Source organism: Carcharhinus amblyrhynchos, chromosome 8 (assembly GCF_965287045.1).
Source record: "Carcharhinus amblyrhynchos chromosome 8, sCarAmb.v2.hapA, whole genome shotgun sequence".
In the NCBI taxonomy this organism is placed as follows: Eukaryota; Metazoa; Chordata; class Chondrichthyes; order Carcharhiniformes; family Carcharhinidae; genus Carcharhinus; species Carcharhinus amblyrhynchos.
Genome location: NC_137331.1, coordinates 6,266,940 through 6,289,386, shown reverse-complemented (window position 1 = coordinate 6,289,386; position 22,447 = coordinate 6,266,940). Strand labels below are relative to the sequence as shown.

General features: G+C 44.9%; 1 protein-coding gene across 4 annotated transcripts in view; it reads right to left on the bottom strand.

The window, feature by feature from the left end:
• Nucleotides 1-22,447, bottom strand: part of LOC145346415 (collectin-10-like) — a 139,978-nt gene that overhangs the window by 39,725 nt on the left and 77,806 nt on the right. The window contains exon 1 of one of the 4 annotated variants that reach the window (XM_080193583.1): nt 5,578-5,638. The exons of 1 other annotated variant lie outside the window; for it this stretch is intronic. Coding sequence is in view for 1 of the 3 variants with exons in the window: in XM_080193580.1 (XP_080049706.1) it covers nt 478-479 (2 nt within the window). In the remaining 2 variants the exon portion in view is untranslated. Of the gene's footprint in view, nt 1-477; nt 586-1,151; nt 1,612-5,577; nt 5,639-22,447 lie in introns of those variants that run through there. 2 more of the 4 variants (XM_080193581.1, XM_080193580.1) reach the window with 2 other exon arrangements.

Sequence of the window (22,447 nt, the reverse complement as noted above, 5' to 3'; positions counted from 1 at the left end):
TGTGAAATGAATCTCTTGAAGAGCTGTCTCTGGAGGCATAAACAGCCATATTGACAGTTTAAAGGAGGACCCAAAGCCAGCAATATGTGACTTGGACCTATTGTTGGGGCACGCACTCTGTTGGTGATGCGCCCCTCCAAAAAAAAGGTTCCAAACAAATTTTCTCCCCTCGTATTTTACAAAGAAAGAATTGCACTTCCAAAAGAGAAACAAGTAACATAATTTTCACAGGCTGAAAGCTTCACTTTACGATTTTACTTCTGCATTAGTTTACTTGTCCAATTTTCTTTTTATCCTTTAAACTTACCCAATCCTAAAATATCATCAGACGGCATCGCTGCTTTATCTAATGGTTGGACGGATCGTAACACTGCATCTGTTCCTGGAAAGTGCAATTTCTAAATCTAAATTAAGTTGAATCTAAACTTAAGAGCACTGGATTTAGCAAGATTCTATCACTGACAGTAGTTCACTTACATTAGTGATCCTGTTTCGTTGATTCTCTGGACACTTTGAGCAAGATTTTCCAGCTGCACTGGCCTCAAGGCTGGAAAACCCTGTGCAAGGTCAGCAGAACTCTGCGTGGTCTGCCCCCACCCGCTACGATTCCCTTGGCCGTCAGAATGGGAAAGTAGTGTTTCTGCTAACTTCACTGAGTTTGTCATTATTCTTGCTCTTTATTTAGACGCAGCTGGCCACAAAAGGCTTCATTACAACTTATCTTCTGGTTTCGCCAGGATTTTTCCCTTTAGGCCCAGTAGCATATGTAACTGTTTATCTTTAATGATAGCGGTCCTATTTTAAAAGCATAAAGTTTCGCAAAATAAATCCGTCGGCAGTTAACTATTGAGCGGAGTAACGGAAACAATTCCCAGGAAAAATAACAAAGCATCCACTGGATACACACACTTAAAGATGATACCATTTGTAAAGCAGAAATTTGTTTTGGCTCAGCTCGAATGTCATCAAAAAAAAACATTTTCATTAAACAACACAGGACATGGTCCAGAAAAAATAAATACAAGCAGACCGAAGAGCCTAACTTCACTGAGTATCTAATGCACACTTTCCTTTTACAAACTAAAGTTATTCCTTGTGTTATAATAGTGAACACAGCCTAAAGTGTCTGACCAGACACAAGATTTGCTTACCTCTCAAAACAACGGAGTAAAATGAAGGATCTTGTCCGTGCCTCTGGTACCCTTTGCAGAGTGTTTATTCATTGTTGACATTTGTTTATTACAGAGTTGCTTTTAATATTGCGTCAGTGAATCACATTGCCCACCCAGTGTTTCTGCTTAAAGGACTTGAATCTATTATATTGGAGTTTTTTATTGCCCCAAAAATGCTCTGTAAAGTGTGTTGCGATCATCCAACGGATGAAAGCGTTGTTTAAAGACCACACGGTTTGTATAAAATCAATCCCCACACCGAGTGATTCTCCCGGTTCATTTTCTGGTTTAAAGAGTTATTCCTTTGCCTATTTCTTTCTGTTTCTTCCCTGTGACACATGTCTCCATTGTGTAGTTTGCTTCCAAGTCTACTTCAAACTACAGGAGGCTGTGAAAAGCTGCGGAAGAATAGTGTCAGAGAGCTGGAGCTCCAGATTACTTGTCCCCCCCATTTGGGAAGCTGCGAGTCCGCAATAAACAATCAAAAGAAAATGGTGGTGATTGGATGGGATCCTGAACAGAGGCAATGAGTCAAATGTTGTTTACTGGGCTATTTACTGGGGGCAGGGGAGGAACTAGAAGGATCTCTGGCAAAAGACACATTTTGTTTGCAGTTATGTCACGCTATTATCTTGACTAGCCTGGACTTTCTGCTTCAAAGCCCAACTGGAAATGTAGCTGTTTATCTGCAGTGGAAATAATTTAAGGTGAATAAAATGTGACCATATCTTCCTTGCTACAGATCTATGACATTGGGGGCTCACTAATGTGGGCCATTGTCTGTATATATTACAGGTTTTTAGAAGTTTACATTTGTAAACAGAACATTGTTACGGTTTTGCATATTTAGAAATGTACATTTCATGAAATCAAACGTCTAAAGAATAGGTAAGATGCTGAAAATTACAAAATCTGAAGAGAACGAAGTCAGTGTTTATTTAATGAAACTTCTTGGCACTGATGGTTAATTATTAGATTTTTATTTTACATTTACTGCAGCAATTCTGTGACTGAAGGAACTACATGAAGTGTTTTTTTTAACATTCCTCGCTTTCATTCTCCCCCTATTGTGATTTACTTATATAAGGTGTGGCAGAGACCAGACAAGGACATCGATGAACAACACACAGTTGAGGGGAGAAAGGCAAAGCCTTATTTTAAAAATGCAGCAAAGGAAAATAGCAGAGTGATAAAGGAGAGCTGGCCAGACACACCTGGGAAGAGAGTCTGAACAACTCCCAAGAGTGAAACTTCCATTATTCGAAGTCAAATCCAAAGACGGGAGGTAAGAAGGAAGATCACAGAATCATAGGTTAGAGGGATTAGTGGGTAAATGTGCAGGGATATGAGGGTACGGCCTGGGTGGGATTGTGTTTGGTGCAGACTTGATGAGCCGAAGGGCCTCTTTCTGCACTGTAGGGTTCTATGATCTGAATAGAGAGGCAGTGGCAAGCTGGATGCAGCTGCAGGTATCAGATTGGAACACATCACACTGGAACACATCACACAGATCCCCATAGACCTCTGGTGTGAACCAGTGGCATAGACATTGTGGGCCACAGTAACCTTCAGGGGCACTGGTACAGGGGAGCTGAGTATACAACGCCCATGATCAGAAATGCACAGGGCACTGTGTCACGTACCCAAAGGGGTACATGTCTGAAACCTTCAGACAAAGATGAAGCATACCTACACAAAGCTATCCATGCAGGGAACGCACAGAAATGACAGGGAAACCTCTCGAATCGAAGATCCTTTACAGCAATAACCTAAATGCCTTTTCCCCGGGGGATTTTTATCCTGGTCCTGGATGGGAATTCGAGGAAAACGTATTCATTACCTTCCCCCTGTTGTCCATGCAACAACCACAAAGTTGCATGGACAAGGTAAAATTGCTTTTCACTGGTGGATTAATAGCCTTAACTGGTCCTTTAAGTATTGGCGGGCATGCTTCTGTTTCTCTGGCATATCCATCTATTATAATATCACTCGTGTGCACAATGATAGGGGGATGCTAGCCTAACCTCTTCTTATGTGAGTTCACACAAATTCAGGTTGGCCACAGTAATTGTGTAAAATTCTGAAGGGGAAACCTGAAGTGCATTTCTGTTTCAAGATGGATGGTGAGAGGAGAAATCAGAGCTGTTTAAATTAATCCCCCTCCCTTCTGCCCTTAACATCTGGCTTGGGCCCCTTTCCCTCTAGCCCTCAGAGTAACAACGTCCTCTGTGAGCTTCTGTCAGCATTTTTGCACTCTGTGCCAGTGACCTCACTTTTGCTGCTTTCTCACGTGATACAAGAGTGACAGAAATTCTGCTTAGTTAACAATAAATCTATTACTTACTTCCACAATGATATAAACAATAAATATAATGTAATATCGGCACAAGGGCTGCAGTGAAACAATTTTTACTGAGCAGCTGTTAATGTAATGGACATAAACTTGGAAAATATTATGAGTCATAAATGTATTTGTAGAACAGAGGATAGATCACATCAGTCCTGAATAAGCAACGCTTCAGTGTCAGCGGGTAAACAAATCCACAAGGAGTGAGACATTCTGGTTTTAGTGTCAAATTGCCCTTGCTTGAGTCTTCTGGCCCTGACTCTGCCCATACATGTGAGATCAGAAGAGGTTCCTCCATTAGTGAGTCAACGGTGAGTGACTGTTACACGAAGGGCACATCCATTATTGGGAATGGAGATGCTGGGTACTCACTCCCGCCTCCTCAGAGACTTGTTACCACTGTCCCCATGGCCTCCTCTCTGGTGAGGGGCAATGCCTTAACAAAAGAACGGTTTGGCTAAAATGAGACTGAAATTTCTCTTTGGTGAGTTTCACGCTCCAGGATCCTGGCCTAAACTTGCTGGTGGGTCCCATATTTCGCCAATTAACTGACGGGTACCTCACCATCTGAGGGCTGGGGAAGTTTTGAGATTGGCAGAATTCTGCCTCCAACCTCTTTTCCCAGAAATCGTAAGAAATAGGAGCAGGAGTAGGCCATCTAGCCCTTCGAGCCTGCCCCGCCATTCAACAAGATCATGGCTGATCTGAAGTGGATCAGTTCCACTTTCCCACTTTCTCCCCGTAACCCTTAATTCCCATCTATCAGAAACCTATCTACCCGTGACTTAAATATATTCAGCGAGGTAGCTTCCACCACTTCAACGGGCAGAGAATTCCAGAGATTCACCACCCTTTGAGTGAAGAAGTTCCTCCTCAACTCCGTTCTAAACTGCCCTCCCACCCCCCTTATTTTGAGGCTGTGCCCTCTAGTTCTGCTATCCTTTCTAAGCAGGAAGAATCTCTCTACCTCTACCCTATCCATCCCTTTCATTATCTTATACGTCTCTATAAGATGCCCCCTCATCCTTCTAAACTCCAACGAGTACAGACCCAGTCTATTCAATCATTCTTCATAGGCTAACCCCCTCATCTCCGGTATCAACCTAGTGAACCTTCTCTGCACTCCCTCCAAGGCCAATATATCCTTCCGCAAGTGCAGCGACCAAAACTGCACACAGTACTCCAGCTGCGGCCTCACCACCCAACAAAATCTTATACACCTCTATCAAATCTCCCCTCATTCTTCTACACGCCAGGAAATAAAGTACAGTTGCAGCAAGACCTCCCTGCTTTTATATTCTATCACCCTCGCTATAAAGGCCAGCATACCATTCGCCTTCTTGATCACCTGCTGCACCTGCAGACTGGGTTTTTGCGATTCGTGCACAAGGACCCCCAGGTCCCTCTGCACCTTAGCATGCTGCAGCTTTTTACCTTTTAAATAATAATCCCTCCTACTATTATTTCTACCAAATCCTGCTCCATGTGGCTGGGACCTGGCTATTTCAACAGTCTCCTTCCAAAGGCAAGATGGGAAAGTCTAGAGAGGCCATAGAACTGTAGAAAATTACAGCTCAGAAACAGGCCTTTTGGCCCTTCTTGTCTGTGCCGAACCGTTTTTTGCCTAGTCCCACTGACCTGCACTTGGACCACATCCCTCCACACCCCCTCTCATCCATGAACCCATCCAAGTTTTTCTTAAATGTTAAAAGTGACCACGCATTTACCACTTCATCCGGCAGCTCATTCCACACTCCCACCACTCTCTGCGTGAAGAAACCCCCCCCCTCTTAATATTCCCTTTAAACTTTTCTCCTTTCGCCCTTAACCCATGCCCTCTGGTCTTTTTTCTCCCCTAGCCTCAGTGGAAAAAGCCTGCTTGCATTCACTCTATCTACACCCATCAAAATCTTATACAGCTCTATCAAATCTCCCCTCATTCTTCTACACTCCAGGAAATAAAGTCCTAACCTAGATTTAAGGGACTCTTTCGTTTAGATTTTTAGAAATTAAAAATTGTACTCATTGTGAAGGGTCCCATCTGAAGAGTCAACTCACCTTCTTGTTCACCTTCTGCTTATATCTGGTACATTGACAATACTATTTAGGTGGAACAATGGGTAGCACTGCTGCCTCACAGTGTCAGGGACGCCCCCGGTTCAATTCCAGCCCCGGGTCACTGTCTGCGTGGAGTTTGCATATTCTCCTGTGTGGGTTTCCTCCAGCTTCCTCCCACAGTCTAAGGATATACAGTTAGGTTGATTGGCCAAGCTAAATTGCGCAATGTGTCAGGGGGACAAGCAGGGTAAATATGTGGGGTTACGGGGATAGGGCCTGGGTGGGATTGTGGTCGGTGCAGACTTGATGGGCCGAATGGCCTCCTTCTGCACTGTAGGGATTCAGTTAGGTGAAAAATAGATCTCTGACAGGTTCTATAGTGAGTCATCATGAATATAGAGGTTTATTTATATGTTAAACATCAGCTAAGTGTCAATGATGACATGGAAGCAAACTGCGATACAACATATGATGCATAAAATTGCTCAAAGGGGAATTCCAACATACTTCCTTTTTCCCAATATTGTGGCTTCTATAGTTCCTTTTATTATTTGACTTTGGATGTTTGAACATGTTTTTATGAAGCCCTAGTTACTGGTTATCTCTGCGGCTTGAACTGTTTGGTTAAGTATGACTATGAGATTCTGTGAATGTCACAGTAAACATTGACCAGTTTCAGCTATGCAGCCAAAATTAAATAAAACCCTATCAAGGTCATCAGGTGCATTTCAACATCAGTTTTTGACATCTGCTGGAATGCATTACTTGAGTTCCTTAAAATGTTTGAAAAATTATTTTCTTCAAAAAGCCTGACATCAATTTGTGCACAATTTCTGCATTTGCAAGGGACATTCAAGTGTGGCTATTCCACCGAACCTGCGTATCCTCTGACACCAGGGCCAATTTAGTTGTAGGAGGTGATTTTACCATTTTGAATCTCAGTGCTGAATCTTGTCACAACCAGATCCAAGTTGGAAACCTGTTCTCGGGCATCCCCATAAGCACTTAGCCTGAAAAGAAATAACTCACGGGTCTGAACTGTGCTGTGGACGGGGCTCATGGTGCCCGAAACGCTGCAGCTTCAGTTGGAGCCATGAGCAGTGGAAAAAAAAACTATTCGAAAAACTCTCCCGTCACATCGCTCCCGGGCTGCAAAAAAAAAGCAGATAAAGCGAACAGATTAATGATCTGCTCGGCCTCCCCACCACCCCCCCCACCACCGATCTGGGTTACAGAGCCGTGGGAAGCTCCGAACTCACCCCTTCGGAAGCTGGAACGCCCAAAACAGACCTTTGCCGAGCATGTCTGTTTCACACCAAATCTAGACGGGCGAGCGCGATGGTAAAAGGGGGAAACGCAGGTAAGATTGGGCGTCCATCTCATTAAGTCAATTTAAATACACGCAGATACATTTAAATTGACATCGCGCCCATTTCGGGCGCAGTTCGGATCGTGGCCATTTTTGGGCCTTGGTAAAGTGGGGGTCTGTGCAGATGTGGGCGCTAATCGCCTCTCGCTCTACTTTACCAAGTTTTTGTGCCCGAAAACAGGCACGATGCAGTGGTAAAATCAGGCCCATGGAGTCATAGAGCTTTGCAGCATGGAAACAGGCCCTCCAGCCTAACTTGTCCATGCTGCCCTTTTTTTTTAATCACTAAGCTAGTCCCAATCGCCCACATTTGGCCCATATACCTCTATATCCATCTTACTTATGCAACTGTTTAAATGCTTATAAAAGACAAAATTGTACCCACCTCTACTACTACCTCTGGCAGCTTGTTCCAGATACTCACCACCCTCTGTGTGAAAAAATTGCCCCTCTGGACCCTTTTGTATCTCTCCCTTCTCACCTTAAACCTATGCCCTCTAGTTTTAGACTCCCCTACCTTTGGGAAAAGATATTGAGTATCTAACTGATCTGTGCCCCTCATTATTTTATAGATCTCTACACGTTCACCCTTAAGCCTTCTACACTCCAGAGAAAAAAGTCCACTCTATCGGCCTCTCCTTATAACTCAAGCCATCAAGTCCTGGCAGCATGCTAGTAAATCTTTTCTGCACTCTTTCTAGTTTGATAACATCCTTTCTATAATAGGGTGACTAGAACTGTGTGCAGTATTCCAAGTGTGGCCTTACCAATGTCTTGTACAACTTCAACAAGATATCCCAACTCCTGTATTCAATGTGCTGACTAATGAAACCAAGCATGCCAAATGCCTTCTTCACTACTCTGTCCACCTGTGACTCCACTTTCAAGGAGCTATGAACATGTACCCCTAGATCTCTTTGTTCTAAAACTCTTCCCAGTGCCCTACCATTAACTGAGTAAGTCCTACCCTGGTTCAATCTACCAAAATGCATCACCTTGCATTCATCTAAATTAAACTTTATCTGCCATTCGTCAGCCCACTGGCCCAACTGATCAAGATCTCATTGCAATCTGAGATTACCTTCTTCATTGTCCGCTGTGCTACCAATCTTGGTGTCATCTGCAAACTTGCTAACCATGCTCCCTAAATTCTCATCCAAATCATTAATATAAATGAAAAATAAGAGTGACCCAACACTGATCCCTGAGGCACACCGCTGGTCACAGGCCTCCAGTTTGAAACCATCCCGTCTTCTGTCATCAAGCCAATTTTGTATCCATTTGGCTACCTCACCCTGGATCTCATGAGATTTAATCTTAAGCAACAACAATTTAGCATGGCCAATCAAAACCTAACGCACACATCTTTGGACTGTGGGAGGAAACCGGAGCACCCGGAGGAAACCCATGCAGACACAGAGAGAATGTGCAGCCTCCACACAGACAGTGACCCGAAGTTGAATCTAGATCCTGGCACTTTGGGGTAGCAGAGCTAACCACCGTGCCACCACACTGTGCCATCTAAGGGTCTTTAAAGGGAGAAATATTCATTAAAAAAGTACTTTTTTTTTTACCCTTACACGGAATATGGATATCACTGGCGAGACCAGCACCTATGGCTTGCTAAATCATTTCAGCAGTAAAGAGTTGTCCATGTCACTTTGGGTGTGGTACCATGTGTAGTTTGGCAGATTTCCTTCCCTATTAGTGAACCAGATGTGCTTTTTTTAATGAAGCTATAATAGTTTCATTGTGCTATTACAAAGACAGACTTTCAAGTTTATTCGTTAAATTTAAATTCCAGTAGCTGCCGTGACGGGAACTGATTCCATGTTAGCCTAACCTCCAGACCACAGACAAAACCACTAAGCTACTGTCTCCCTCTGGAATTTGTGACTATAAACAGAGTGATCTGCTTCCCGCTGCACCAATTTCCTGATTTCCTTCGCGCATCATAGTGTAAAAGAGTCAGCCCGATGATAACTTTAAAGAGGTCCAGAAATGAACAAATCCGGTGCTTAAAATTTCGCCCGAGCTAGCTTCAGGTGTCGGAATCAGAATGCCCCAGACCCAGTTGAGGTGACGGCATGCAAACATCATCCTCCCGTTCACATCAGTGGCTCTGCTTTGCAGCCCAGTTTTAAAGGCGCTTCAGAATGGTTACATGTTCAGCTGGAGACCCAGGTTTCACATACGGCTGGCTTGAGTTAAAAAAACTAGGTAAGAAGTCTGACAACACCAGGTTAAAGTCCGACCGACTTATTTGACAGTAAACTCACAAGCTTTCGGGGTTTGCCCCTTCGTCAGGTGAATGGAGAGTTCTGGATCCTCCATTCGGCAAGGGGCAAACCCTGAAAGCTTGTGAGTTTACTATCAAATAAATTGGTTGGACTTTAACCTGGTGTTGTGAGACTTCTTACTGCGTTTACCGCAGTCCAACGCCGGCAGCTCCACATCATGAGTGGAAACTAGCCAAACCTCTTAAAACCAGCCTGCATCTCTTAGAGGAGATCTTAGAGGAGAGCGGCATCTCCACATCATGTCTCTTAGAGGAAAGAAACTTCCCGGCAGCAGCAGGTTGTGGTGATGTTTCTGAAAGTGTTTCCCATCGTACCGCCTTGTTTGCCTGATTCTGTGTGCAACCAGTAAGGCTTGCTGGCTGCTTGTTCTAATGCGAAGATTGGAGCGTGCAGGGTGGGCACACGTCTTTAGCTCTTAAACGCAACCTGACCCTCTTAAAGGGGAACTGCATTATCCGAAAGGAAGGCATGGCTGATTGAGAGCACTGCAGTTGTCTGCAGTTGGAAACAAAAGGAACGTTGCGAAAGGGAGAGGGTTCCCAGCTTCACAGCTCAACAGGCCTTGGTCATGGAGGTAGACAGGAGGAGAGAGGCCATTTTTTCACAGGGGGAGGCAAGAGGTTTTTAAGAAACAGCCTCAGCAGGAAATGGGAGCAAATGGCCAGCACGGTCACTGCAAGGAGTCTGGCTTTAACTGCCTTACAGTAATGCTGGAAATGTTCAGTGACCTGATGTGGTGGTGGTGGTGGTGGTGGTGAAACCTGGGGCCCTCAATGCCCAGTACAGCTTAAGAAAGTTATCCAATGTGTAGTCTGCACCAGTGAATGTTAGGAGGTTTCTATCAGGCCTGCTGCAGTAACTGGAGTATCTCTGCAGCAGAGCATTAAGCAAGGCAAAAGCACCTGCAAGGCAGGCACTTAACGGAAAGCAAAAGAATTACTAGTTATTTTTTGTAAGAACATAAGAAATAGGAGCAGGAGTCGGCCATCTAGCCCTTCGAGCCTGCCCCGCCATTCAATAAGATCATGGCTGATCTGAAGTGGATCAGTTCCACTTTCCCGCTTTCTCCCCATGACCCCTAATTCCCTTATTGATCAGAAACCTATCTACCCGTGACTTAAATATATTCAGCGAGGTAGCCTCCACCACTTCAACGGGCAGAGAATTCCAGAGATTCACCACCCTTTGAGTGAAGAAGTTCCTCCTCAACTCCATTCTAAACTGCAACCCCCCCCCCACTTATTTTGAGGCTGTGCCCTCTAGTTCTGGTTTCCTTTCTAAGCGGGAAGAATCTCTCTACCTCTACCCTATCCATCCCCTTCATTATCTTGTAAGTCTCTATAAGATCCCCCCTCAGCCTTCTAAACTCCAATGAGTACAGGCCCAATCTACTCAATCTCTCCTCATAAGCTCATCTCCGGTATCAGCCTGGTGAACCTTCTCTGCACTCCCTCCGAGGCCAAAATATCCTTTTGCAAATAAGGGGACCAAAACTGCACACAGTACTCCAGTTGCGGCCTCACCAGTGCCCTGTACAGTTGCAGCAAGACCTCCCTCACCCTAACCCTAACTGTTGTTGGATGTAGCTGTTATGGAATGGTTGCTTTGTGCTGTCTTTTATTTGAGGATTCTAGTTAAGAGTACAGTGTGATGGTATATAACAGGGAGAAAAGCTGAGGAACTGTGGATAAGAACATAAGAAATAGGAGCAGGAGTAGGCCATCTGGCCCTTAGAGCTGCCCCGCCATTCAATAAGATCATGGCTGATCTGTCGTGGCTCAGTTCCACATTCTCGCCCTCTCCCCATAACCCTTAATCCCCTCTCTTATCAAAAACCCATCAACCCGCGTCTTAAAAATATTTAGCGAGGTAGCCTCCACCACTTCAATGGGCAGAGAATTCCAGAGATTCATCACCCTTTGAGTGAAGAAGTTCTTCCTCAACTCCGTTCTAAACCTTTATCTTGAGGCTGTGCCCTCTAGTCCTACTGTCCTTTCTGAGTGGGAAGAGCCTCTCCACCTCTATCCTATCCATCCCATTCATCATCTTATACGTCTCAATGAGATCTCCCCTCATTCTTCTAAACTCTAACGAGTACAAGCCTAGCTTATTCAGCCTCTCCTCATAGCTCAACCCCCTCAACTCCGGCATCAGCCTAGTAAACCTCCTCTGCACTCCCTCCAGGGCCAAAATATCCTTGCGTAAGTACGGCGCCCAAAACTGCACACAGTACTCCAGCTGATGACAGTGTCGCCTATATTTTTCACAGAGTGAAGGCATGCCGAATACCTGTTCCCTTCCTCCCCTGTCTCCTCTTCCTCTTTCTCCTCCTGAGGTGCTTTCCAAAGTCCTGAAGGCAAGTATTGCACTGTCATTAGAACACAGAAAACACCACTTCTTTGGAAGTATGTTCTGGCACATCCTCCCCTCCCCCACCACTGAATAGTCCAGGTAGTATAACACTGTTGTTTTCAAATGCTTATTGGTTGTTCCATGGTGGCAGCACGGATTTCACTGTAGGAGTGTGGTCCGTGTGTGGCCGGGTAACAGAGGTCAGTCAGGAGCCACGTGTGCTGCATTTATCCCTTGGTGATAAGTAGTCCCGCTTTCGTTCATTATGCTGGCTCGGATATGATGGGACTGTCTGACTGGATCAGGAACTAAGCATCATGAATGCTGACAGCTGGGACTGCACTCTGTGTGTGGTTCCACAGCATCTCATGCAGGCTCCCTGTGTTATCACTAAGTGTCCAGATCACCAACAACCTGCACTGGTCCCCCCACCCCCCCTGCACCCCCCCCCCCCCCCCACCCCAGCATGCCAACATTATAATTGAGAAAGCCCACCAATGCCTCTGCTTTCTTAGGAGGCTCAGGAAATTCAGCATGTTTGCTGTGACTCACGTCCATTTTTACAGGTGCCCCATTCTCCCTGGATGTATCACAGCTTGGTACGGCTCCTGCTCTGCCCAAGACCGCAAAGGGTTGTAAACGTGGTCCAGTCCATCATGCAAACCAGTCTCCCATCCACTGACACTGGTTCATTGGACACCCCAGGGGCTGGGGTGTATTCTCGACTCCTTTAATCATATTTTAATTTGATGTTTTAAGTTTCTTTTCCACTTTGTCTTTTGTTTCAGGCTGTTCCCTTCTTTTTGGTGGCTGCCCTTTTTGTTTTGTTAATTTGATTTAGTTTATTTTTTTAGTTAAAAAGATTGACTACTGATGACCTTCACCCGAGCCCTCTTAGCGACCCTACAACTTTCTAATCTTTTGTGGCCGATTGCTTTGTCTAGGTGCTCCCCAGAACGCACATCGGAGATGGAGGGGTCCAGCTGTATCTACGCCCCAATGCCTGTGATGTCCTTGGCGGCCGTACCCTGGAGGAGGTGCCAGGACCTGGAGGGTCGCGGCCGATTTACAGATGACACTGACGTTTCTGTGCCACCCTGTTCGTACAGCTGCCCAGAGATGCCCCAGTGTGAGGAAAAAGGGAATCGGAAAGTCTTAGGAAGTCTGGAGTCTCCTCGGGGGAAGGTTCTGGCATGGGCTCTCGCCCTCCCTCCTTCCTCGGGGTGTCCAAAGGTCCCGGGGTACTCCGTGGGATGCCAGGGCAGCTGGACTGAGCTCCAGACGTTCTGGTGTCACCTGGCTCTGCCAGTCCTGGAGATCCAGATGTGTCTGCCCCTTGATCTGTGATCCTTCAGCGTTGGCCCTCTGAGACTGGGCTAAGCTCTGGAGCCCCTCCGCTACAAGATTCTGTGAGCGAGCCAAGCTCTGGAGCCCCTCAGCATCAGCCCCGAGATTTAGCTAAGTTGTTGAGGCTCGCAGTCACGGCCTGCTGTGTCTCCAGAATCCCAGCGAGAGTGCAAGCCTTGTGGCTATAGACCTCTGTTTCTCCTGAATGTCGGCGACACCCTCGGCCGTGGCCCGCTGTGCCTCTGCCAGAGCCCACTGTGTCTCCAGGGTGGTCTGGGCCCTGTCGCCTATGAGGCCAAATCCCTGACCCATACTTTCCACAGCAGACTCCACCCTGTTGGCCTGGTTCACACACTATGCCAGCACCACCTCCCGCAACAGCACTCTGTTCGACTCCCCGGAACAACCTTGCATGAAGTTGATCTTTCTCTGCACCCCAGTTGTGACTGTAACACTACAATCTGCACTCTCTCCTTTCCTTCTCTATGAAAGATCCGCTTTGTCTGTATAATCGCACCAGGACAATACTTCTCACTATGTATTAACGCATGTGACCATAATAAATCAAATGCAGTCTCAGCGCGATTGCTGACACCCCAACCACAACTCACCGGGTTTCCTGATGCATCTCCTTGTGTCCCGCCATCTGGCTTGAGGACAGCTGCATCCTCGCCTCCGGCAGAATTCCTTTTGCCCGAGCTCTCAGATGTGCCCACCTCCGCCCGATGTGCATCAGTGGCTGTGATGTGCTCACCAGTATGTGAGGCCTCACCATCGTGACAGTCTCTGTGTCGTTGGGTTGTGCGCTTAATGCCTGTGCTGTTTTACTAGTCTTGCCCTTGGAGGATTCTTCCGGGCCTTCCTCCAAAGTGTTGCCATGGTCATAGATCACAGGACCATAGAACCCTACAGTTCAGAAAGAGGCCCTTCGGCCCATCGAGTCTGCACCGAACACAATCCCACCCAGGCCCTACCCCCATATCCCTACATTTTTCACCCGCTAATCCCACTAACCTCGGCATCCTAGGACACTAAGGGGCAATTTCTTAGCACGGCCAATCAACCTAACCCGCACATCTTTGGACTGTGGGAGGAAACCGGAGTACCCGGAGGAAACCCACGCAGACACGAGGAGAATGTGCAAACTCCACACAGACAGTGACCCGAGCCGGGAATTGAAGCCAGGTTCCCGGAGCTGTGAAGCAGCAGTGCTAACCGCTGTGCTACTGTTTTCTGGGAAGTTTCTTTATGAGCAGCAGGGACAGTTGCCAACGCCTGAAGGGGCTGGATCATCAGGATATAGTGCCTTAAGAAACAACACATGTTAGAGGGAGGGAGGGAAAGCAGCCCACGCAGTAAAGTATTTACTTCAAAGACTTAGGAAGAGGGTTAAGCATGCCAGATGCTGACCTGGCTGTCAGTCACTACTCTAAACACTGATTCTCCCCCTGCACAATATTTGCAGACTGTCAGGTACCATAGCTCAGGCACACTGTGACCAGTCTGTGCCCCCTCTCGCTGGTTGTTATTCTCCCGTGCGGACATAAGGGGGGATTGAAAACATGAATATGTTGAAATGCACGGGGTGCAATGTGTTTTGGAGTTCGTACTGGCCGTTTTGGGGAAAAGGGTCATCGCTGGAGTGGTGCTGATGGGGGTGGAGGTTGGGGGATGGAGGGGACTGTTGTTGGACGCCTTTCAGAGTTCTGAGCATGGTTTAACATTGTTAGTACGGCGCATGGACAGGTTTCAGAATGGGATGCACACTCACCCTTGTTGCCTGAAGAAGGTCGTTCAGTTTCTTCTGACTCTGTTTCCTGGACTGGAGGTGCCAAGGTCCTGGCATTATGCAGACGCTACAACAATGGATGAATGAACATCGCTCGACGATCACCAGGCAAGGCTGTTCCCTTCTTGTTGGCGAACACTTCAGCGGTCACGGGCATTCGGCCTCTGATGTTCGGGTAAGTGTTCTCCAAGGCGGCCTTCACGACACACAACAGCGCAGAGTCGCTGAGCAGAGACTGATAGCCAAGTTCCGCACACATGAGGACGGTCTCAACAGGGATCTTGGGTTCATGTCGCACAATCTGTAACCCCCATGACTTGCCTGGGTTTGCAAAACCTCACTTACTGTACTGTCTGGAGACAATACACATCTCTTTAACCTATGCTAATGCTATCTCCACTCACACTGTCTGCATCTTTAACAGCAGGTTAGCTGCAAAGACTTGCATTCTAATTAGTATTCTGTAAACTGTGTGTGTCTTTATATGGCCTTCTCTGATCAGAACCTTCCACACACCTGACGAAGGAACAGCGATTCCGAAAGCTTGTGGGATTACTATCAAATAAAGTGGTTGAACTTAAACCTGGTGTTGTGAGACTTCTTACGATATTAATTGTAGCTGCCACCTCCCTCCACAATGCCTTTGTAACACAGCCCCTTGGGCCAAGGCCCTGAGTGGGGAACAGTAGTTGGCGCCTTGCCACTATGTCCATCAGGCAGGTCTGGTCAGCCTGGCAGGACCTTGGGGCTGGCTTTTTTCCAGCCATCTTCCTGGCGTGAGTGGTTGTGTGTCCATTATTGTAACTCTGACTTGCTAGGGGATTCTAGAGCCAGTTATGGGCCGGATGGTAAACTTTCCTTGTAACAAATGTCACAGGAACGAGAGGGCAAGCCTTCTCCCAGGGTGCTGACTGGTTCTCGCTCAACAAGGTACTGTGCCCAGGAGGTGCAACGGTCAAGGCTCTCACTCAATGAGCAGGAATGCTCACAGGCAGGGGTTGTGCATGGCAGAAGTGAGGTCAGTACGCGTAAATTGGGGGAGGGGAGGGGGAGTGATGGGCAGGCCAGCAATGTCCACAGGGAACGGTGGGCTGGGTGAGAAGCCAGCAATGAAGCTAGCGATGTCTGTGAGGGGTTGAGGTCGGGTCAGTGCTGGGAAGTCTTTTTCGCGATCTCTCATAGATGTGTGCGTGGTCCCGTTTCATTGTGCCGATTTCGGCCTCTCCAGCAGGAATAGTCCCCGTTCCCGATTTTTAATGATAGCAGCGCTCGTGGCCTCTGCAGTGCACAGAGTGTGGGTGATTCATTTCAGAAACATGATGAAAACAAGTGGGATGACTCCAGTTTTCACCCGAATTTTACAGAGTTTTTTTTTGGGAAAGTTCCAGCAGTTGTTTCTATGTGCTTGCATCATGACACTAAATTTGGTTTTGTGTGTTAAATGTTTCTTCAAGTCATGAGTGCAGCTTTGTTGAAAGGGTTCATTGTCTTACAATCAACACTGTAACCAATACATGACATGTGAGTTTAAAAATGGGACTATTGTTAAAGTTATTTTGAGGAAAGGCTATGAGCCAAATCATCTCTTCCATTGAACAGTAGGGCATATGGATGGAAGTATGTCAGGAGTGGAACTGTACTTGGAAGTTGTAGTCTCCACTTTCTCAGAAGACTAAGGAAATTTGGCATGTCAGCTACGACTCTCACCAACTTTTACAGATGCCCCATAGAAAGCATTCTTTCTGGTTGTGAAGCAGCTTGGTATGGGCTCATGCTCTGCCCAAGACCACAAGGAACTACAAAAAATCGTGAATGTAGCCCAATCCATCATGCAAACCAACCTCCCATCCATTGATTCTGTCTACACTTCCCACTGCCTTGGCAAAGCACGTGCCCTGGACGTTCTCCCTTCCTCCTTCCTCTGTTGGGAAAAAGATACAAAAGTCTGAGGTTACGTACCAACCGACTCAAGAACAGCTTCTTCCCTGCTGCCGTCAGACTCTTGAATGGACCTACCTTGCACGAAATTGATCTTTCTCTACACCCTATCTATGACAGTAACACTACATTCTGCACTCTCTCATTTCCTTCTCTATGAACAGTATGTTTTGTTTGTATATCACATCAGAAACAAAACTTTTTACTATAGACTAATACATGTGACAATAATAAATCAAATCAAACACTCATTGTAGGATAATGACAGATCACCTTAACTGCCAGAGGCTGTCAGGAAACAGCTCGTGGACGAGATTCAAATGAACACCCAACTGGAATAGAAATGGGAATGTTGATTGGCAGTGGGGTCATTGGGTGGATAGAGCTCCAGGTCAGGAAATTGGACAACTAAAGGGGAGCTTGAACATGTCATCCTGACTAAACAAAGACTATTGTTAAAGTTTTAAAGCATAAAGTTCATTTATTAATGTCACAAGTAGGTTTACAATGAAGTTACTGTGAAAATCCTCTAGTCGCCACACTCCTGTTCAGGTACAATGAGAGTGAATGTAACATGGCCAATGCACCTAACCAGCACCTCATTCAGACGTATCCTATTGTATCGGAAAGGGTTTGAAGGGCAATGGAGCAGCATTTTGATAGACTTTGCACAAATGGTACAATAAAGCTTGATGTCCCTCTGCACACACATGATTCTAGGGGACATAGTACCATTCTCCTTATAGATAGAGGGAATGCGTTTGCTTTAATCCCTGTGCACAATGAAAAGACAGCAGACCTCCTTAAAGTGCATGTGTATATATATTAACAAATGTGCAGCAACAATAAGCAATGATTGTGCACTCATAGAATTGTAATGAGATCAGTATATCCTAACACTGTGGTGGTTTCCTCCCCCAACACCTGCACCAAAGGTGGAGGCAGCCTGCTCTCCACTTTACCCTGCTGTCCTTCATGACTTTGGCAGATGTCTTCTGGAGCCTTGAGACTTGGGGGCTTCACCTTAGTTTGGGTCTCCAGCTCTAGGGCAGGTGCACCCACTGTCACCTCAGAACCCAGAACTGATGGGCTCTGTTAAACAAAATGTTAAAAGAATAACCTAGTCATGGCAAATCCACACAAAATTACTTTATTTTGTGCTTATAATGGCCATTGGGAGTGATCAGAAGGATCTGCTGAAAGCTGTTTTGTTACATCTGTGTTTTATACAGATCATGCATGTATTTTCAAGTCTGTACAGATCTAATCATGCCAGCTAATAAAAGACAAAAGCAAATTACTGCGGATACTGGAATCTGAAACCAAAAGAGAAAATGCTGGAAAATCTCAGCAGGTCTGGCAGCGTTTGTAAGGAGAGAAAAGAGCTGATGTTTCGAGTCCAGATGACCCTTTATCAAACCTATAAGCATAAAAAGTGGGAGATATTCCACTTGATAATCACATCAGCTGTCTTTTTATGGATCTAATCAAAGGAGTAAACTCAATTCTGTATAGATCTAATCACATTCCTCAATACAATGGATTTCCCACCTTGTTTATCCAATAGATCTTTACTGGAATACAATTACACCAAATTACTTATGTGGGTTGTGGCTTTTTTTTCCCAGGTGCATTCTATTCTTTGTATGCCTTCATTTTATTTGAATCATGCTATCTTCTCTAACCCCTGTCAAGTCATGTAACCCATATTTTCTGAGTTAACACTTTATTTATATTCTACTTTCTCAGTCTCTCCTTTTGTGCTTCACAAGCAGAACTTTACTCACTTGGTCCCTTAATAACATTCTTTCCCTACCCCTAGAAGTATCACGTCATATCATTACTGAGGTGTTGAACTTTATCATAAGATTAAGATAAAAATGAGCAATAATCCAGGCACTATCTCTTCCAACAATAGGATGAACAAGCGAGTATAATACAGCAGAGGTTTTTGGGGACCATCCCTTAAAAATATCCCATCAGTGATGTACTGTCAGTGAGGATATTTCGTCAGACAAGTGTACAAGTTCATTTTGTGAGTAGATGATTATTCTCTGGCTTCACTTAATTGTTTTCCTCTTTGTTGCAAGACTTTGTCGATCTTTGCATTGTTCTTGAGAAATGTCTGCAATCTTTCTATGTTAACTGTGGTAGTAACATTTCAATCTGAGCCACTTTGCCATAGAGCTCAACGTTCTTCCAACTACCAAATCGGCAAGCTTGATCATCAATTGGGGTCAAAAATAATGTATATTTCATCACAAGATTCATCTATAGGTGGTTCTCATCATTGTCATCCGTGTATACTTTATGCGAGTTGGTGATGCAGGCTTTATTTTGTCCAATTTCATGGACAGCGCCCTGGGATATATTACCCAGGCCCACAAACAATTTCCTTCAGAGTGATTAAAACTGCATGATTCATATTCAGGAGAATTATAGAACGCAACATACAGATAGGATATTTCACGCAGTCTTTTCCCATGTGAGTATTATTTTTCTCGTCAATCCAGTTTCCTTTAAACTCAGGAGACCAAAAGATTTCCCCAAACAAATGAGGCAGAACTACAAATTCACACCATGTGCGAGATTTTGTAATAGTCACAACTTGCAAAGTAAAATTACACCCTGAGGTATCACATCTTGTGTATTTTACGTTTGGTTCAATTTGTCATTGAGGATTGGTAAAGTTAAATAAAGCATCCCATCCTTGGCCAATATAGGCATGTCTTTCTAGTCTTGCTCTTAAGAGTTTTTGTACAATTTCTTTTCTCCAGCAGAATGTGTTATTCTGTTCTGGAGTTGAATTTTCATTAACCTTTTCCTGTTCTTCACCTACTCCTTTTATTTGTTTCCATTGCATCTTATCTGAATACCAAACTATAAGGTGTAGCTTGGTACATACTTCTGTCAGTTTTGATCCAATCCTATATCCTTCTATCAATGATCCCATCTTTTGTATTTTGTTTTGTAAGGTTTCCAAATGCATTGGATTAATAGCTCCCATTCCTGTCACTACTCCTCCCAGAATGGTTCCCTTTTGTTTCTTATATATTCTAGTTTCATTTGGACCTTACTAATGTTACACCATTTGGGGTCAACAAGCTTGGTGATATGTTACAATAACATTTAAAACATTAAGTGACACATTTAAATTTGACAAAACGTCTATTTTTGCCACAAGGGAAACTCTAAACCTTGTTGTCTATCGGTGTGGTAGAGGATCTTACAAACAGTCCCATAGTACAATTTAACATGTATAATGTCCAAGCTATTGCTCCTGCTGCATATCAAATTACCTGGTCTGTTCTGGTCAACATGACAGGATGAGATTGATCCTTTCTGCAGTTCTGCAGGCGAGTGCTGTAGGTCCTTGTTACCACGCTGCAAATCACTACAATCTCCTTTTTTTCTGACTTTCTGTTCCTGTTACTGACTTACACGATGATGCAAGTATCCATGTCTCCTTCCCTTGGCACATTACTGCTCTCTTTATAGTCAGGAGAGCTTGGCAAGGTCCTTCCCACCTTGGTTCCAATGATATTTTTGAAGACCTTTGGCAGGACCGAGTCTCTTGGTTTTATCTGGTGACAGGATTTGTCATTCAGCAGGGACTGAGCTTCTTTAGCTGTGTGTGAACAGAAATTTTTCATTAGCATAAGGCAGTAATGAATGTATCCATTCATTACTTACTTCATGTAGACTAACTGATTGTTGGTTCCAGTTAAGGTTTATTCTAGCGCTCAGAGTCTTCCCACCAGGATTTCATGCGGACTTAGATCTATCTTTCGGTGATTGTCATTCTCATACTCATTAGTACCAGAGGTAATGCATCTGGATACTTCATTCCTGTCTCATTGCACAGTTTTGCAAGTTTGGTCTTCAACGTACAAAGTTCACTATTACAATACGCTATTTACAATAGTACAAAGATGTGCGGGTTAGGTTGATTGGCTATGCTAAGAAATTGCCCCTTAGTGTCCAGGGATGCGTAGGTTAGAGGGATTAGTGGGTATAATATGTAGGGATGTGAGGGTGGGGCCTGGGTGGGATTGTGTTTGGTGCAGACTTGATGGGCCGAAGGGCCTCTTTCTGCACTGTAGGGTTCTATGATTCTTAATGTGCCATTATACCTTTCCACAATACAAGCAGTGTGGTTTCTGTTTGATGTCCAATGCTTTACACAATTCCTTTACTACATTTCCTGTGAAGAGTGTCCCTCTTTTGCTATTTAAATGTTGTGACAGTCCATATCCACAAATAACTTCTTTTATTAAAATTTTAGCAACCGTTAGCACGTCTGCTTTCCGGGTTGCAAAAGCCTCTATCCATCTTGAGAATATATCTACTGTTATGAGAATATATTCCAATCCATTTACTTTTGGCAATTGTACAAAATCATCTTGTGTATCTATAAATCGGCCTGCAGCCTCTGGTAACACTGCGTCTGTGGTCTTTGTTGCTTTCCCAATATTAAATTTCTGATGTTTTGCATCCTACGCAATATTTTGTAGCCATTGGTGCAAATCCAGGTGCAGCCCAATATTTCTTAATGATGTCTATCATCCCTCCTTGGCTCAAGTGGGTAACATCGTGAGCAGTACCTGCCAAATATGGGAGTAGCTGTGGGAGTGCTACAAGACGACCGTCAGAGGCACGCCAGACAGTTTATGAGTCATGCTGTCCCCTCCAACACAAGTCAGTCATGCTAACCCATACTTTCTGAGTTAGCCCTTTACTTATATTCTACTTCCCAGCTCCCAGACAAAGCGGACTTGGAATAGTCAGGCACCCTCAAGGAATCCTGAATGAAGGTTCTGTAGTAGGGAATGAGTTAATGAACTTTGTAATACTTGTGAGAATGAGAAAACATGTCCAGTAGTCTCGATGAAGCCTGTTTATAGTCTAGATGAATATATTTCAGATAAATGTAACTTTGTTTTCGTGTGCCCAGGCTGCTCAGTGACCTTGCTGTTGTACACAAGTTTCAGGTGACCCAGACAGGGAGATAGCAGCTGCTCTTGCTACTGTACACAAGTTTTATGATAGGCCTGCTTAGAAATGTAGTTGACCCAGCTTGTAGTTATGTTGTGTCTTTAATTTCGTGGACTTTTGCCTAATAATAGTGAAGCCTGCATGTCCTAAATATATTTTATATATATATTCATTATATACTGCTTATATGTCATGTACTAACGTATTATACATATACATATGTTATACAACTTGTGAGCATAGATTGTTATACCGGCCCGTTAAGTTTAACTTGTCTTGTTGGCCTGTACGTTAGCTAAGGGCTAATCACACACATCAGTTGCAGCCTTGAGATAACCATGAAGAAATGCCGAGGCAGACATGTTCCCATGATGGAGGACAACCCACAGCCTGGGAACCTGCTGAGAATGAGAAGATGCGTACGTGACTGGGGGGTATAAATATATATGCTCTTAACTTGTATTCGGAGAGATGCTGGGGAACCGCTGTTCGGTGTATCTCCCAAAAGCTTTTGAATAAACTGCTGCACTTTGACTCACAATTAGTCTCAGAGTTATCTTTACCTACAACAGTTCCAAGGGTGTCTGCTTGATGTTTCTCCTCCCCTTGGATGCCCTGGGACCCCCTTCCTAGCTCCTTGAGGGAAAGAGGCACCAGGATGGAGGCCAGGTCCTCTCTCACATTGCTGGGGGAAATGCTCTCTCGTGGTTGCAGTGATAGACTCCCGTCCGCACTTATCTCCAGCAGAAACTGGGCATTCTGCTGTAGCAGCTGGCGTCC